This window comes from Myzus persicae, unplaced genomic scaffold (genome assembly GCF_001856785.1).
Source record: "Myzus persicae strain clone G006 unplaced genomic scaffold, MPER_G0061.0, whole genome shotgun sequence".
Lineage (NCBI taxonomy): Eukaryota > Metazoa > Arthropoda > Insecta > Hemiptera > Aphididae > Myzus > Myzus persicae.
Window position 1 is genome coordinate 247,491 of NW_019101135.1, and position 17,507 is coordinate 264,997.

At 32.4% G+C, this 17,507-nt stretch overlaps 2 protein-coding genes across 5 annotated transcripts in view; one reads left to right on the plus strand and one right to left on the minus strand.

Moving 5' to 3' along the window:
- LOC111027880 (WD repeat-containing protein 47) overlaps window positions 1-6,504 on the plus strand; it is a 49,878-nt gene extending 43,374 nt beyond the window's left edge. Inside the window, exons 5-8 of one of the 2 annotated variants that reach the window (XM_022306363.1) lie at window positions 1,797-2,137; window positions 3,109-3,245; window positions 4,696-4,918; window positions 6,079-6,502. In XM_022306363.1, the coding sequence (XP_022162055.1) occupies window positions 1,797-2,137; window positions 3,109-3,245; window positions 4,696-4,918; window positions 6,079-6,227 (850 nt within the window). In that variant the 3' untranslated portion in view covers window positions 6,228-6,502. Of the gene's footprint in view, window positions 1-1,796; window positions 2,138-3,108; window positions 3,246-4,695; window positions 4,919-6,078 lie in introns of both variants that reach the window. The other variant, XM_022306362.1, reaches the window with a different exon arrangement.
- A 4,533-nt stretch (window positions 6,505-11,037) lies between these two features.
- The window catches only part of LOC111027839 (puratrophin-1-like), a 172,268-nt gene continuing 165,798 nt past the window's right edge, over window positions 11,038-17,507 (minus strand). For 2 of the 3 annotated variants that reach the window (XM_022306293.1, XM_022306294.1), the window contains 10 exons: window positions 17,329-17,505; window positions 16,382-16,558; window positions 15,987-16,297; window positions 15,072-15,221; window positions 14,730-14,979; window positions 14,467-14,556; window positions 13,995-14,351; window positions 13,611-13,824; window positions 13,278-13,394; window positions 11,038-12,796 (listed from right to left, as the gene is read on the minus strand). In XM_022306293.1, coding sequence (XP_022161985.1) covers window positions 12,387-12,796; window positions 13,278-13,394; window positions 13,611-13,824; window positions 13,995-14,351; window positions 14,467-14,556; window positions 14,730-14,979; window positions 15,072-15,221; window positions 15,987-16,297; window positions 16,382-16,558; window positions 17,329-17,505 — 2,253 coding nt within the window. In that variant the 3' untranslated portion in view covers window positions 11,038-12,386. The remainder of the gene's footprint in view (window positions 12,797-13,277; window positions 13,395-13,610; window positions 13,825-13,994; window positions 14,352-14,466; window positions 14,557-14,729; window positions 14,980-15,071; window positions 15,222-15,986; window positions 16,298-16,381; window positions 16,559-17,328; window positions 17,506-17,507) is intronic. The other variant, XR_002603853.1, reaches the window with a different exon arrangement.

Sequence of the window (17,507 nt, forward strand, 5' to 3'; positions counted from 1 at the left end):
TGGTAAATTAGATGGTAAAAAGGTATTCATATTAATATATGTTTTTTAAAAATTGTTTAAATCACACACTAGATACTACTTATTGATTTTAATTCCGGTTTTTATGACTATGTTGTTAATTATTATTAATGTATATTATACATTGCGTATAATCGCATATATTTATTATGACAGAAGCTTGTTTTTTTTCGGACATACATTTTGTAAGACTGATAAATTATCTGGTTTCAAATGTTTTAATATTCTAAATTACTCTATTATTATGATTTACTGACATATATTTTTATTACTTTAGTGTGTAGGTACAATTTTAAAAACTAAAATATTATTTTTTATGTTATAAACTGATATTTTCATCGCAAAATTCCAAACAATTCACCCCGTTTAGAAATGGCATGTTTTTGTTTATTGTGGCTTAAAGATGAAAAAAGTTAAAACAGTTTTAGTATGTTATTATTTTATTAATAAGTAATATTAATATCAAATTAATCGAATCATTATTTATTATATGTTGTTATTTATTGAACAACATTTACATGTAAAAATATTTATAAGGAATTACAAATAAATTAAATAATAATTGTGATTGAAACGTTTTATATCAAAGTAATTGAAATATGTATACAAGTTACAAAATTAATTACATTTTCTTAATTTTAATTAACGTCCGCGTTTTAATAATTCATGTTAATACTGTACTTTGCACATGCACAATTCGTTTAAATTACATTTACGGTGAAAATACCGTCACCAAAAGAAGATTATAGTATGTAAAATAAAACACGAACAAAAATGTAATTATTATTATTATTATTCTTAATTTACAGAATATGTCCCATTCGACATTGTGAAATATTAATAATAGCAAATGTTGATGTTAAGTGTTATGCTAAGATTAACTAAAGGGTTTTTATTTTGTTTTCACCAATCCATTACCACACTAAAATATTATCGTTTTCAGAATTTCAACAAATATTGTCGTTAACCCGTAATATTATGTAGTTAAACGCAGGATACCGGGTCATAATGTTGTATACCATATCATTTAGCGGCACTCGACCATGTTAGTGCACAGCCGTTATTCTCGGGCTTAGGTTTCGTATTTGATGCGCGAGCACAATGATAGTTTCTTACATCCACTTTCACAGTACCTATAGTATTTACGCAATTTTTTTTTCTTCGTATGTTATTGTATAAATGACTCTATAAATCATTGACACTCCAAAAACCTTACGACGATATGATCATATTATATTACATCGTAAAACCTTATTGAAATACCACTTCGAGTATAGTAGGTACCTATATTCTAGCTACAAACATTATATATATCGACTTCTGAGGTTGCGGTGCAAGGGGTAAGTGGTCAAATTCATCGGATTATTCATGTACACATACAAAATATATAGTGATAATCCGTAAGTAGATTTAGGTGAAATTAATTTTTGCCTCGTCATGTATGTGTAGGATGAGTAGGATTATATTTAAAATTAACCAAGCCTGTGGTGTACAATAAGCCCGCGAAAATAATATTTCCTGTACCCACATAATTCAATACTTATACTTTTCGTACACTTTAATACAAAATTATTATAAACATATTCAAATTAGGTGTACCATTGCAGGAATAATTTTGAGTTTCACTTATTTTTATTGTTTTGAAAATCATCATTCAAGAGTCAATTCAAATATTTGATATTGACATATTTACTATAATATACAACACCTATATACTTATACTAGTTATACTATAACACAATAAACGACGGTGAAATAAAGTGATCGTTAATTTTCAGAGAGAATCACGTGGCCCAGCAGCCGACCGTGTTGTTCAAACGTACCAGACACCACAAGGGTTCGATATACTGCATGTCATGGACGCCGGACGGATCGCTAATCGCTACCGGCAGCAACGACAAGACGGTGAAGCTGATGCGGTTCAACGCGGACACGTCGAATCTGGAGGGCCAGGAGATCGAGTTGGCCATGCACGATGGCACTGTCAGGGACGTTTGTTTCATCGAGGACACGAGCAACAGGAGCAGTCTGCTCATCAGCGGCGGTGCCGGTGACTGCAAGATATACGTGACCGACTGCGAGACCGGACAACCGTACCAAGCGCTCAGCGGCCATTCCGGTACTAATTTAATATGATCATTTAATATCGAAATTGCAGTTACTATTGTGTTCCGTTTCCGTGTGCCTCTACATAATATTAAATGACACGCGTGGTGGCCGTGCTTCTCTGCACTGTTTTTCCTAAATACCGAATTATAACTCATATAATAACAGATTGATAATATTATTAAAGCTCTATTATTGGTATATCATAGTAAGTATTCAAACCGTAATGCAGGAAATCTTAAAGTTTAGGGGTGGATATTAAGACAAAAAGGAAACTCCTGCGTGAGTAACCTTTTTACCTGAAAATAAAAGATAGTTTAATTTTTTCCGCAATAGATTTTAAAAACATTAAATATTTCACTAACTTTGAAATAACATATGGTGAAGATTAAAATTTATTTGATTCATCGTTTTTATATATAATTTAAAAATCCATCTCCCACCCGGGCATGCCAGAAACCTACGGGTACCCACTAGAAATTCTGGCAAAACAAACACACACGTGTTTCCTAACCCCTACAGTCCCAAAAACCTACTGTACCAACCTTACCCTAACACAGTTCATAACCCCTACAACAGCTAATGGCCTTAGTCGCCGTTCCATAAAAGAAAATAATTTAAAAATGAATAACCTTAGGCATCTGCAAATTGTATACAAGCATTTTCTAGACACGCGTAGTATAATCATATAAAAATTATTTTGGCTTTTTTACTCAATTTTTTGACTTTCAACGTTTTCTACTTTTTTAATAAGTTATTTGTTAGGTAATAAAAAATATTTTCTCTTAATAGTTAGGTTATATTTTAATAAAAATTTTCTCGTCAGTTGTTCATACAGCAATTAACAATTACCAAAAAAAGATAAGCACATTATCACATTTCTTTTTTTAAAATGATTATTATTTTTAAATTTGTGATCACATCGGAACCGGAATGGACTATATGTTAAAACGTGATAAAAAAATTTTATTTTTATTTTTACAGGACACATATTGACGTTGTACAATTGGGGTGGAGCTATGTTCGTGAGTGGGAGCCACGACAGGACCATTAGATTTTGGGATTTGCGGACGAGAGGATGCGTAAATGTTGTCACGCCGAATACTTCTATGGCTAGTCGGGTTAGTTTTAACGAAGTTTGACTGAATTATTATTTTTTAATTACATACATTTGAGGTGTTTAAATGGTACTATGGTAGTGTAGAGAAATTTGGTCAAAGGTGATTTAAAAAAACGAGAGTTACATAGTAAACATATATAATATTGGATTACAAATATTAAAATTTAATATATAAAATACATATTTTTTATTATTATTATTTTTTTAAATATCAACAGTATTATCATTTGTCTATAAAATTGCTTAAAACCGACAATTGTCTAAAATGACTATTTCCCTAATTAAAGTATAATAATCGAAATAGATTTTGATAAAAATGGTTGAAAAATGTCAAAAACATATTAGTTTTTAACTAGAATTTTTAGGTCACATTGTATTTTGAAGGATCTTACAGAAATATTTTAAAAGTTTCTTAAACCCGAGTAGTCTTATTTCATCAATTTCAAGAACATATACAATTAATATCATAGAACCTTTATAGTGTATTGTACTTCTACCTTGAATTAAAAGGGAAGAAAAGGCATGTGCGTTATATGTATAATGTCTTAAAATAGTGTTTATTACAAATCGTGTGCCCAATTTCTTAAAATGAATCGCTGTCTTTTGCACAGTTATCGAATCTATCCATTTCTCGTATCGAATTTGAGAAAGTAAAAACCCAGTTCAGGTTATATAGGGCCCAACAATATGAGCACGTGCGTTTTGTTCATAAGATGTTAATAATTATCAATTTACCGCATGATCCCCCGAACACGTCTCTTATTCAGAGCGATTGTCTTTAAATATAGATAGTGGTTGGAAGAGAATAATAATGATAGAATGAGCCATGTGATGTCCGTCACAAAAATACCATGGTCACACGTTATGACCGCATTATTGCAATATCCATTATTTAGTGACAGATGTAATGATATATAATTAAATACACGTGAACTAATAAATATTAAAAATATGTACCTTATAAAGGTGGTCTTTAGCTATGGACTAAATCGGGGAAAAAATGTCAACAATTTATATTCACGGGCTTGGCATTTTGTTAAGTACCTACGTTTTAAAAATAATTATGTTAAGTCAACACATTTCAGGTGCCTAAAGAGGGGTTGGTGTTTAAAAAAAAGGAATCGTTTTTTGATTTTTTCGTTTCAATCAATTTAAAGTATTTGAAAAATTTAATTAATAAAAGAATAGCATTAATGATTTTGTTACTATATATATATAAAGCTTCGGTATTAGTAGATACAATTATATTCGATTATACATAATATTATATAGTATATACACCTGATTATACCCAGAACTCAATTTCAGTGAAAACACTGGGGTGCTAAAGACTTTTATTTTTTTCGCTTCGACTTCAAATCACAAACAAGCATATTAACGTGCTATCGTATTATAATGACAATATCATCATCGTTTAACTGATTTTTTACATTATATTATATATTATACAGCAAGGATCGCCGGTGGCCGCCGTCTGCGTAGAACCGTCAGGGCGTCTGTTGGTCAGCGGTCACGAGGACTCGGCATGCGTCCTGTACGACATCCGGGGTTCCAGGAGCTTGCAGTGTTTCAAGCCGCACTCGGCTGACGTGCGTTCTCTGCGATTCTCGCCGAGCGCCTATTATCTGCTGACCGGCGGATACGACAACAAGCTGGTGCTCACCGACTTGCAAGGTACTGTATTTTACAGCACATTTGTTTGCAGTATTAATTATCCTACAGTGACGTTGACTAACGTCTCGTAAATAATGTATAGGGATAGGAAATATGCGACACACCCGGGAACGCCCGGAGGGGTACAAATGAGAAATATTTTACATTTAAATGTTTGACTTTTCAAATAAATAATACAAATTTTTTCTTTGTTTATTGATTTCAATGGTTATGATCAATATAGTGTAGTTTTGAGAAATTGTCATAGGACAGAAATGCCATGCGATTTTGATTTTAATATTACTAACGTTGACATCAAAATAAATAAGGTAATCGGGATATTTGATTTTTAGACTTCGTGATACAGCTTGTATTGAAGTCAAAGTTATTTTGCACCCTTGGGGAGTTAATTCTCCACGGGCGTTCCTGGACATGGCTATCCCCTTATATATAAACTAAATGCAAGCCGCGAGACTTTGTGGTTGGAATGGCGGCCAACTGTGGTAAATCGTTAATCCTACTACTATATGAGTAGTATGAATTTTTTGGTTCTGGCTCCATTTTTACAGGGAGATGAAAAAAGTTTAAGTGGGAAAGTTCCAATTGCAGTACATTCGATTACCGTATACCTAAAATTTTATAAATGGTGGTTATTGTTTCTGCCTCCATTTTTACAGTTAGATGAAAAAAGTTCAAGTAGGAATGTATGCCTTACTATGTATCAAATCTCCCTGTAAAAATGGAGGCAGAAACAATAACCACCATTTATACATTTTTAGGTACACGGTAATCGAATATACTGCAAGCAGAACTTTCCTCTTTAACTTTTTTCATCTCACTGTAAAAATGGAGCCAGAACTAACCAATTCATACTACTTATATCGTTACCATCGTGGTATCTTGTCGCAATAAGGCACCTTAGAATCTTAATATCAAATCACAAAAAAACGAGTACGATGTCCTATCCATTTCTTTGCTACATAATCCGTATAGGTACCGCGTATTTTGTACCCTCGACCTTTTAGGTTAGGTTAGGTTAAATTATTTAGGTTCATTAGGTTTCAATTTTAAATTGGTATAGTTAATACTTGACCTGTTGTGGTTATTAAATTTAAGTTTTGGTATTTTATACTTATTATTGTGATAATAACAATAATATCGCATACAATTTTCTTCCGCAGGTGATTTGACAACAACGTTGCCGAGTGTGGTGGTTGCTCAACACCAGGACAAAGTGATATCTGGCCGGTGGCACCCTACAGACTTTTCGTTTTTGAGTACCAGTGCCGATAAGACAACCACCCTGTGGGCTTTACCACCATATAAATAATACAAATAACCAACGAAACAGATTATAATTTAATAATACACGTTAAGGCTTTGTATTACAAAAAATCAGAAAGATTTTTAAACAAAATTAAAAAAGAGAAACAGTGATTTTTGCTAACTTACGTGCTAACAATTTAATAATTAACCTATAGTGTTTATTTTGAAATTTACGAGCTGTTTTTGTTTTTTATTTTTATTTATTATATACACATAATTTGTTCTGTATTTTTTTGTTACTCTTTTCTAATTCTACCAGCTGTTTTTTGTTAATGATAATTTTTTTTTATTTTTTAATAATAAAAATATGTGCCTAAACTCGTGTGATTACTGTTCCCTATTCTCTCTGATAATTACTTGATGATTCTAAAATCCATCACCTAGAGCAGTGGTTTTCCAACTGGGTGCCCGGGGCACACTGGTGTGCCACGAGTATCCACTAAGTATGCCTCGGTTTTTCTATAAATCGTCGATTGCATTGAATTGATCATCTAAAAAAAAGGTCAGTGTGCCATGAAATTTTTTTTTAAGTGTATGGTGTGCCGTGTATAGTAAAAGTTTGAATTCCACTGACCTATAGTATCATTCATTCGATGAATGGCTATCTAAAAAACATACATACTTAATTATAGGTATATTATTAGGTATATTAAATACATATTGTATAAGATGAGTCGCCTGTAATCAGTTAATTAATAAATAAATAAATTAATTAATTAATTAATCTTTTTAAAGGTCTAATTTAAATCGTCAATATTTTAAAACCTAAACTTATAAAAATGTAGTAAACAATATATCGTATAATATGAAGTATGATATAGGTACTTAAATAACTATTAGAAACACAACGGGATTAAATAAAATTAATAATCGAGAAATATACTCTTTAAATATCACATACCTAGTCATTTATATTTCCGTATTATATTATCACTAGGGCTGGGGATTTTGATGCACTTTGCATTGTTTTTCAAAGCTTACTGTGCAATGCTCGTCTTGGCACAAATTTGTTTTATGTACATTTGAATGAGATAAAGAAAGTTTATTTTGCATTTTTTGGCATTTTTTTAGTTTTCAAGTCATTTTCTTCATTTTTTAGGGCATTTTAGAGTTTTTGGAGCATTTTTTTGAGTTTTTGGAAACCAAGTGGATGAATTTGAAATTTTATTTTAAGATTTTAAGATTTTTACACTAACATGGTTTTTAAATGAAAATAACAGATTATAAGTAGGTACTCGTAATTTGTATTATATTATCGGACAATCAACTTTTTTTTTAGATTTATACTAAAACTATGTATTTACAGCTTACACTTGAAATAGATTTTTATAATGTATTTTTTAAAACTTTTTATTGTAATTTATACTAAAATTATTAAAAATAAAAAAATTTGTAGATCATAAAAGCATTTCTTTTAGGGCATTATTTAGAGTTTTAGGTCATAAAAGCATTTTTTTAGGACATTTTTCGAGTTTTTTTAGGGCATTAAAATCCCAGCCCTAATTATCACCATACTAAACCATTTATTTGAAAGCATATTATTATAGTGTACAAATGGCTGACGACTTGATGCCCATACAAACCACCGTCGAAGTCAATCTGCTGTAGGTATATAGTTAATTTCGAGTTAACATACCTCTTCGTTGAGTATGGCACTGTAATAGTGTAACGAACGTGTTAAATTTGAATTCAATGATACGTAAAATCAATGTAATACGAAAAACGGTTCCGGGCGGCGATGGTATGTAAGCCTCTATTTCCAAGGATAATTTATAACTCATTTAAATCAAGTATAGGGATACTATTAATTATTATACACATTTATTTTTGTATTGAGAGTACCGTATGTTAAACTAATTTTTGCCAAAATTATTGCACATATTATGTTTTACTAGCTTACCCCATACACTTCGGTCCCGTAAATATTAGATACATCAAACTTTGTTCAATTCGTTATTTAATATTCGGTGTCACGGTGTTCAAAATTAAAAAGTAGAAAAAAATGGATTTTAAATCAGAGAATAAATAATAAGTAACTTTTTCTTACGGTAATCAATTATTAGCAGAAATCAACAAATAATATGTGGTTATGTTACATTAAAAATATATTAACACAACCAAATATCAAATACTGGTTAAAAGTATATCAGTCATAGTAATAATAATATTTTTTATGTAACCAGTAAAAACCAAAAATCGCAAAAAAATATCGATTTTCTATCGTAAATCACAAACTCCTTGTGGATTAACCTTCATACTTTTGAATTCAGAATGCCAGACTGATGGACCTTAATTATTATTATTTATATTTGGATAATAGTGGCACATCCAAGTCATTCAACATCTTTTTTTTCAATAATAATTTAAAGGATCTATTTTACTATTTCCTAAAGAACTCATTAATATTACCCCCTTTCTTATAATGTTTCTAAAATTAAAGCCTAAAATATCGTTCATTTAAAGAGTATAATTACCTACCTTTCTTAAATATTTAATTTATAACTATAATAATACAATGAATAGGTACCTGCAAACAGTATAACCATTGATTTTCTATTAGAAAATCAATGCTACAACCTACATCATAAATGTATTGTTCTATAAAAAAGAATTTTCAACTTTTATATGTAAAACATATTATAAACAAGTTAGGAAAGCTCGTTCTGTGAGTGTGCTAAATTTCGGGTTTCTAAATGTATTTTAAAATAACACAATAAATTATACAATTTAAAAATAGTTATTTGGTAACATTCATATTTTGGTAAGTATCTATTATTTATTATTGACTACTATGAATCCACATTAAATACTCATATTTTGAAATTTTTTAATATTTGTAGTATGAATTTACTTTGAATAGAACCACGGTTATAACATCTTAGAACAAATAATCGTGATTATTTACTAGTAACTAATAGACGGGGATATAAAGTGTTCTAAGCTCAAGCTTAGGAATCTAAAAAATTCCTAGGTGATTAATAAATAATAATATTATATTTTTTGTTATTACATACTATAATACTTGATACGCAAAAAATTATTATAAACATTTTGGAATAAAGTAATTAAAAATGGACTGATATACATACTCATTAAATATTATAATTTCCAGATTTATTTCCCTTTTATAATATTTTGCCATTTTTCTAGATTCTCATACCATCACCTGATTCCACTGACGTCGCTTGAGCAATGAACATGGAAAAAAAATACTCAACACCCGGAGTTAGGTAAGCTAAATATGTGTATGGACCAGAGTTTAAGGTTCTGACTGTCTACATGCGTATTGTGTTGATATGAGCCACAAAGCATAATCTTAGTTTATTGATATTCAATGTAAAGAGTATTTATAACATTGTAAATCATGATAAAGATAAAGCTCATAAAGTTCTGTAACTTGAGCTGCAGATGCGACTACTTCCGAGCATCAACAATACTAACCATTTCGTATTCGAGAAGAAGCACTATAGAAACTTAATATATTCTCCGTTGTACGGTAAACATTGAATTGTAAATATTTTTGGGGGTCTGTTGTCAATGTAACAAATATGGCGACAGCAAAAATTATAATACGTCAAAAAATATGGTTTCTTGTGTAACGCTCAATTGGTTAGCATAACACAATTTATTAATTTGTTAATGTTTGGTTGCAATAGCAACTGAAAACCGATATTTTACAAAATTTTAACTTAAATTGAACTTGAAATCGTTAAATCTAAGAAGATATTGAATAACAATTAATCAATAAAATCTCATAACTATTTATTAATATAGTAGGCTGTATAGTTATTATTTGGTTTCCAGGGCAACTAAATGGTGAAAAGAAATGTAGTGATGTATCCAGCCAAAAAAAAAAAATATTATGCGTAGGTATCTGTAAAAATATTTCTTATAAATTGACAATTATAATGTTTAGGAGTTTAATGTAATGTATAATTAATATATTTTAATATACATTATACACACTACGAAGAAAGAGTAACACATTCAAAAGTTAAAACAAAATGATTTATTTGTATTATAAAAAAATTATAATTTCAAAACAATATTGTAAAAAAAAATTCATATTTGATTTTGATTGAAACTGGAACTTTACAATCTAAACTTAGAATAGTTATCTATATAATTATAAATACAAAGCTTAGTGTTAGGTTTTGGTACAAATACAATAATAATAATCATAATGATAGAAAAACACGTTGAATGTCGTCATTATTCTATTATTTTATAAAATATTATGACGTATAAAATAATACTAAAATAATAAGTAAAACTACTATTTAATTCAGACGTACGTGTTTAAGTCTTTATTATTTATATTTGGGTGATTAAGGCACGTTCAACATCACATTAACATAACATATTATTTATATATTTTTTTAAATTAGAATTTATTTTTAATAGACAAATTTAATGCCGGCATTTCTATAATGCCGTTAATGACACCCTGTAAAATCAGTTCTGTAATACGCCTAACAAAAATTATGATTATTAAAATTACATTTATGAGTAAAATCATTCAAACTTACTTCAATACTTTTAAACAGGCTACATTTAAAAAAAAGAAAAATTCACAAATAAAAATAGTATTTTTTTTTCCAATACTCACTACAATATTATACTAATAAGTACATGCTTAATATGCGATATATCTTAATATAATAATCGAGTGCAGGTCTGCTTGTTAAAATATATTGTACTATATGTGAAAAAAAATTTTTTGCCATTAATCGGTTGAATTGATAAAAAATAAATAAATAAATAGATTATTATAAATAGATAGGTACTACATAGATATATTACTATCATATGACAGTTTAATATATACGAAACTAAAAAAGAAATGCACAACAAACATTCATATACCTTAAATGAAAAATTTTTATACATAAACTGTTAAGTTTTTCGATGAAACTCCGAAGTTAAACTGATGGAATTACAGATTTGACCATTTCGGTAAAGTGCTCAAATAGATCATCATCTTTATTCAAACAAAGTTTAAATGAATACCTACCGAAATACCTTCCTTGTCCGAATTCTTTTAAAAAAAAACAACAGTTTATATTTAAAACAATTTACGTTTAAGTTTTAAATAGTCTAAATATGCTACTAATTACAGTTCATATTATATATAATTAAACATACATGCATGCAAATTACGTTAAATTTTTTAAAACTGTTTGAAAATCAGAACACCCATTAAGTTTTGTGTTAAATTTGAGCAACAATTATGATATAATAATAATAATAATAATAATAATAATAATAATAATTTGAAATGTTAAGTAAAACACACATTGTTTATTCTCTGAGGATAGATTCAAGTAAGAAAGTCGAAGGAGATCTATTTTTGAGTATACATATATATCTATATATGTATACATATTATAATATGTTATGTTATACGTATAAATATATAGAAATATATCTAATAGAAAAATAATAATAATAATAATAATAATATTAGGCGCCGTGGTCTAGATTATCTCTCAACACAAAATATAACTATTACAGCACATAGACCGTATCGGACCGAAAACAATTCTCATAGTCCGATCCGCTCGTACCGATTACAATAATTATTGAAATGAATAATAATAATAATAATAATAATATAATAACAATAAATATTTATCTTAAATAAACCTTAAACAAAAAGGTACGTGTATCTACGTGTAAATATATAATAACTAGACTATATCATCATCATCATCATCATGAATAATAATAATATTATAGAATCAAAATCGTTTTTTGTTAAAGATAAAAAACTAGAATAAAAATAATAACAACGGAGTTTCTCGCAGAGCGTCCGCGAGAATAGGCGAAGACGAAAAAAAAATGATGTGGATTGATCCGGTAACTATTGATTTCCTTTGGGAATACGATTAAAAAACCTATAATAACATTATATTATATGATAATGTCATCTCGTCGACGACAAAAACGTTAAAGGTCGACTTGTGACATAATAATAATAATAATAATAATAATATGACATAATATTAATATTGTTTGCACATAATATATAATTATTATAATAATATAGTAAGTGTCTGTCTGTCTGTCTGTCTGTCTGTCTGTCTGTCTGCGTAGACTGGTCGGCGGCGGTACAGGCACCAAAAATGTAATATATATATATACATGATATAGTCATTGGCGCCTACAGTTTGACCGATAGCCGCGTGGCGGTCGGGTCCGACGCGGCGGCAGCCTTTGCGGACTTGGACGTCGAGCCCTTGCCACCGCTGCTGCTGCTGCCGCCGCTGCTGTTGTTGTTGTTGTTGGCCGCAGCCGGAGACGACAGCGTGTCCGAGGCGACGCTGCCCGAGTGGCTGTTCCGGCTGTACCAGTCAGCCACTATGCCGCTCTCGGTCGACTGGCTGGAACACTGACTGGTCTGCCTGGCGCCCTCGCTACTCCGACAGCTGGCGCCGCTGCTGCTGCTGCCACTGCTGCTGTTACTGCTGCCCGCGCTGCTGCTGCTGACCGATATGATCGAGTGCGGCCGCTTGGCGATCGACTCTAGGTCCGAGGGCAAAGCCACTATCGAGTTCCGGAACCTTGGGGCAGCTGGAAAAAGAAAAGGCCGATGTTTAGCGTCATTGTTGGCGGCCACAGTGGTTTCGTCCCCAAACGTGAAGAGACATGGTAGGAAATCGATAATTTGATGGTACGAAGGTCGAATAAGATGGTTGAAAAAAATCAACAGATTTCGAAACCGTGAAATTGGGAGTGCTAAAATATGGATCGTTTTTCCCTCCATGAAATCCAAGTAAGTATTATACTGCCCATAGGTAATGTACTTGTAAAGCTATGTACACTTTTATTTGTCGCTGAATTTTTGGAGCGCACTACAGGTCGTAAAATAGTTGTATTTATAATTTGATAAAAAAAAAAAGGAGGGGCGTAGACGAGGGCGTCCAAAAAACTATTTGATTCCAAACGATTCGTATTCAGAAGAAAACCCAGTTCGGTGTATAGCCGATATGTATATTAATCATCTACAGACCGGGTTACAGTAGTTATAAGTATACTAAACAGTCGAACTCACTTTTACTGAGCTGCGCGAACGTGATGGATCGATCGTTTATTTGATCCGCACTCGGCCGGATGTCCAAACAGGGTTTGTTGCCAATTCCCATAGAAGACATTTCCGCCAGCCTAACCTCTGCAATGAATAACAATGTGAGTACATAATATTATTATATTATTGACCGATATCGGTGCGGGCGGTACGCGACAGTAATTTGTCATCATTATATTGTACGCACGAAATGTAGGTAGGTACAATATAAAACCGACCGTACCTATAACAATCGTTTTCGGATAAAAAGCGTTAAGTATGACACTCTTATTACTATATAGCTGTAGTTCCGGTACGTACCTCTGTTTCGCAGCGCCTGTTTCCACAGCAAATTGGACAACTCGTCGGTCCACGACTGTTTGATGTCCTCTGACATGGACACCAACGTGTAAGTATCGCCCGGCTTGCGTTTCCGGAACCATATTTCGAATTTGGTGTTGCTGTCGCCGACTTTGGCGGTGAACCCGATGTCACTAGTTTTTATACTGTTCTTGTACACGTACAAGTCCAGATTCTGTAACAGAAAAAAAAAACATGTATGAAATAACCGTTCGATTATTATATAAGGCGACGGGTCAGTTATAACCAGGGAATGACCCACACAGAATATCGGGTAACAACGGTAACGTATGATCCGTAACCGGAATCCGATGAGCTATGCCAACCGCGATCTCGTGTACTCACCGTTTGGTCGGGGAATCGTCTGGCCTTGCTGAACAGTATGAGCTCCTCGAACAGGAACACCTGTCGCAGGCACTTCTTGCCTTTGCCCTGCCACACGAGGAACTCGTTCTGCCGCAAAAGTCGGCCCTGCTCCTTCAGGTTGACGTCGCACTCCCGGAGCGAGTCCATGGCCAGCAGATCGTTGCCGTGTCGCAACTGGAACCTGACCATGCTCTCGGCCAGCCGGAGGTGTTCCGTGTCACCTTTGGCCATCTTCATGAGCTGCTGCAAGAGCAGCGCATACTTGCCCATCCTCTGCACGGGCTTCAGCAAGTAACTGGCCAAGTCCATTCGGTCGCGAAGTTCGATTTGTTTTGCCTGAAACGCCATATTGGCCAAATGAGTATACGAAAATGATATAACAAGAGATATACGCATTATTTGTCAAATGTAAAATGACGGAAAAACGGTGAAATAAAAACATCACACCAACCTTAAAGAATGCAGAACCATACTCGGACATCAGCGAATCCGAATTCGGTTTGTTCTTGTTGTACAGCGCGTACAAGTAAAATTTTTTTTCCTGTATCAAAAAAAAAAAAAAAAAACACGACGCGATTACGCGATTAATATCAACAACAATCGTAATATCATCACATCGATGTACGTTCGGTCGAAACAGTGCAACAGCGATAGGTTTCGTAATATTCCCGTAATATTATTTCTGTGAGTTGCATAGGTATATCGTGTACTTACGTGTTTTAGGAAAGATTCTCCCACTTGCAAGGGACAGTTCTCGTGTCTCTCCAGCTCCTTGAGGAAGTGTTGGCTGTGAAACTCGTAGATCTTCTCGATGTTGCCGAAAATGACGTTGCGCTGGCCTCGCAGGGCTTGGGGTATGTCTTCGTTCAGTAACATCGGCACGTAGTTCTCTATGACGTATTCCAGTGACTTGACGTAATCCCTTTCGGTCTGTATCATTTCTCTCATGATCAGCTTGACGGTCCTGCGAAAACCAACACACGTACAGTTACCGATTTGTTTCATTTGGTTTACTCGAGTGCTATTCTAATAATATATTTTAAACGCGGTACTCACTTTTGTAACTTTAGCGTCTGCGTGCCGCAATCCATGTTCAACTGTAGGTTGGACATATAGTGCAGATGACTGTTGACGGACAAAGGTGGCAGACTTTGATTTTTGCTGCAACCGAGATCGGCACAATTAGTGTCGTCACTCTCTTCATTACTGTAAAGAAGGAAAAAATGAAGTATTTAAAAATGCTTTCGAGTTCCAATTAAAATTGTATAGTCCTATTAGTTTGGTTTAAAAAAAAATGTTGTTTTATTTTTAATAGTTTAACCGAGTGCCGTCTGTTATCTATGTAACGATAGATAGTACGACTCGTTACAAGTGAAATTAAATAGGTACTCAAATTTGTTTATTAAATATTTCTCAGAAAGAAGTACTACGCTTTGCCACTATCTCATAGAATGTGTCACGGATCCACCGATACAACAATATTTAGAATTCCTCTTTAAATTGTATTATTTTAATTCCATGTGGTATGCATATTGCATAATATAAATATATAATGCATATAAAATATGAATATTTTACTCTATATAGTCTATTGACTATAGTCAATATTTATACTAATTTATATTTATTTTAGTCTTTGGGACTTAATAAGCTCTAAAAACTGAATAATACCTAAAAAATGCTCCAATAAGCCAAAATCTTAAAATGCGTAGAAAATATACATAACACAATTTTAGATTTAGACTCTTATAATATCTCAAGTACTTTTATTTGGGCCCTGTTATTTGTTAAGCAATCCAAAATAAAAAACTCATATTCTAGAAGTCCTTGAGCCTTTTCAAAATTCAGTTTAAACCATTAATCCGGAAAAAAATTATGGTCTCACAGTTAAAAGTGATAACTGATTAGATATTATTGAATTTGTGTCAACCGTTTTTTTTTTCGATAAACATGAATTAAAAATAACTATACCTCTTATTTTCATCGCTCCCTTCAGTCGTGTGTGAGCAGCTCAGTTTTTCCTCGTCTTCTTCATCATTGTAAGTCCAATTGGCTGACGGGATATGGCTGAGCGCGAGCCGGTCTGTCTCGCAATAAAAGTTCTCTTCCGTAGCGCCTACCCAGCCACAATGATGGTTATCCGCTGTTGCGTTACCATTTGTTGTATGGTGCTCCGGTGCGGACGTCCTTCTGGGTGGCAGGGGAGTGCTGGTCGGGAATGTTTCCGGTCCCAACAGGTGCTTCAGTTGGTCGTTGGTCTCTTCGCATCTTACCATGGCCACCTGTTTTCAAAAATAAAAACCATAGCATTACAAAACACTGTTTGTCAGAGTACGTCCAAAAAACAATGGCACGATCGTCATTACCTTGCACTGTTTGATTAATTTATCATTGTTAAGCTTGTTGGCCAACATCATCATCTCCGAGAAGTGTTGAGCAGTAGGAGATGGATGTGCCATTAAGTATCTTCGTAGTTCTTTAATGTTACGTGTGTCGTGCTTTTCGGATATGTACTTCATACATTCCAAAGCCCAATCGTAAGCCTGAGAAAATAATATTAATACTTAATATTTTCGTTTTAAATGTTATATGTTTGGTTATTTATAAAATGATATATTTACAATCTACATAAACATAACATAATAAGTAAGTCTGATGACAAATTTGGCAATGGAATTTAAAATTAGTATAGGGAGGCTCTCAGCGTTGCCACCAGACAAGTTTATGTTAATAGTATTATGCTTTTAGCAAGTCTATAAGAGGCGATTACCTTTTTAACCTGCATATGAGAGTGGCAAAGAATAATTCTAGATTAATTAAATGATTGGAATGCAAGTGGAGCTTTGAATGGAATTTGACGAAATGAGATTTGGCCAGGTCGGTGAGGGTTTTGGGTTGTGGATTCAAGTCTTTGTGGAGATTTTCATTTATTTCATTACAAGGGTCAGAGGTTATTAAATGTAGGTAATATAATATATATGTTATAAATAATCATACAAATTATTTGAAACGCAATTCACGTAGCTAATCCTTTTAATTTTTACAGTCAATATATACACCGCAGCTGATTCCGTAATTACGATTTTGACTATTTTATATATTATGTGTTATTACCTACACAATAAATGATATATATTGTAACTTTCCTAGATCTTTTTTCTATCTCAGTTTCAATAACAAATAGGTTATGTTCATAAATCATAACCCGTTCAAATATTGTATTATAATTATACCTCAATACTTATATTATTTTTAAAAAACTCATATAATTCCAAATTAAATCCATGCGATTATATTATTATAACCTATTTACCTTATCGAGTAAGTAAAAACAGCGTGATGTGTCTTCGAGTCTTTCACGAGTCTCTTCAAGTCGATCACTAAAACCTCTCAGATGCTGCTTTAAAGATTTAGCCAGATCTTTTAGACTGGTACCATTGCTGCATTGGCCTGCTTCTTCCAACAAATCTCCAGCTTTGTCGAGATTTTGCT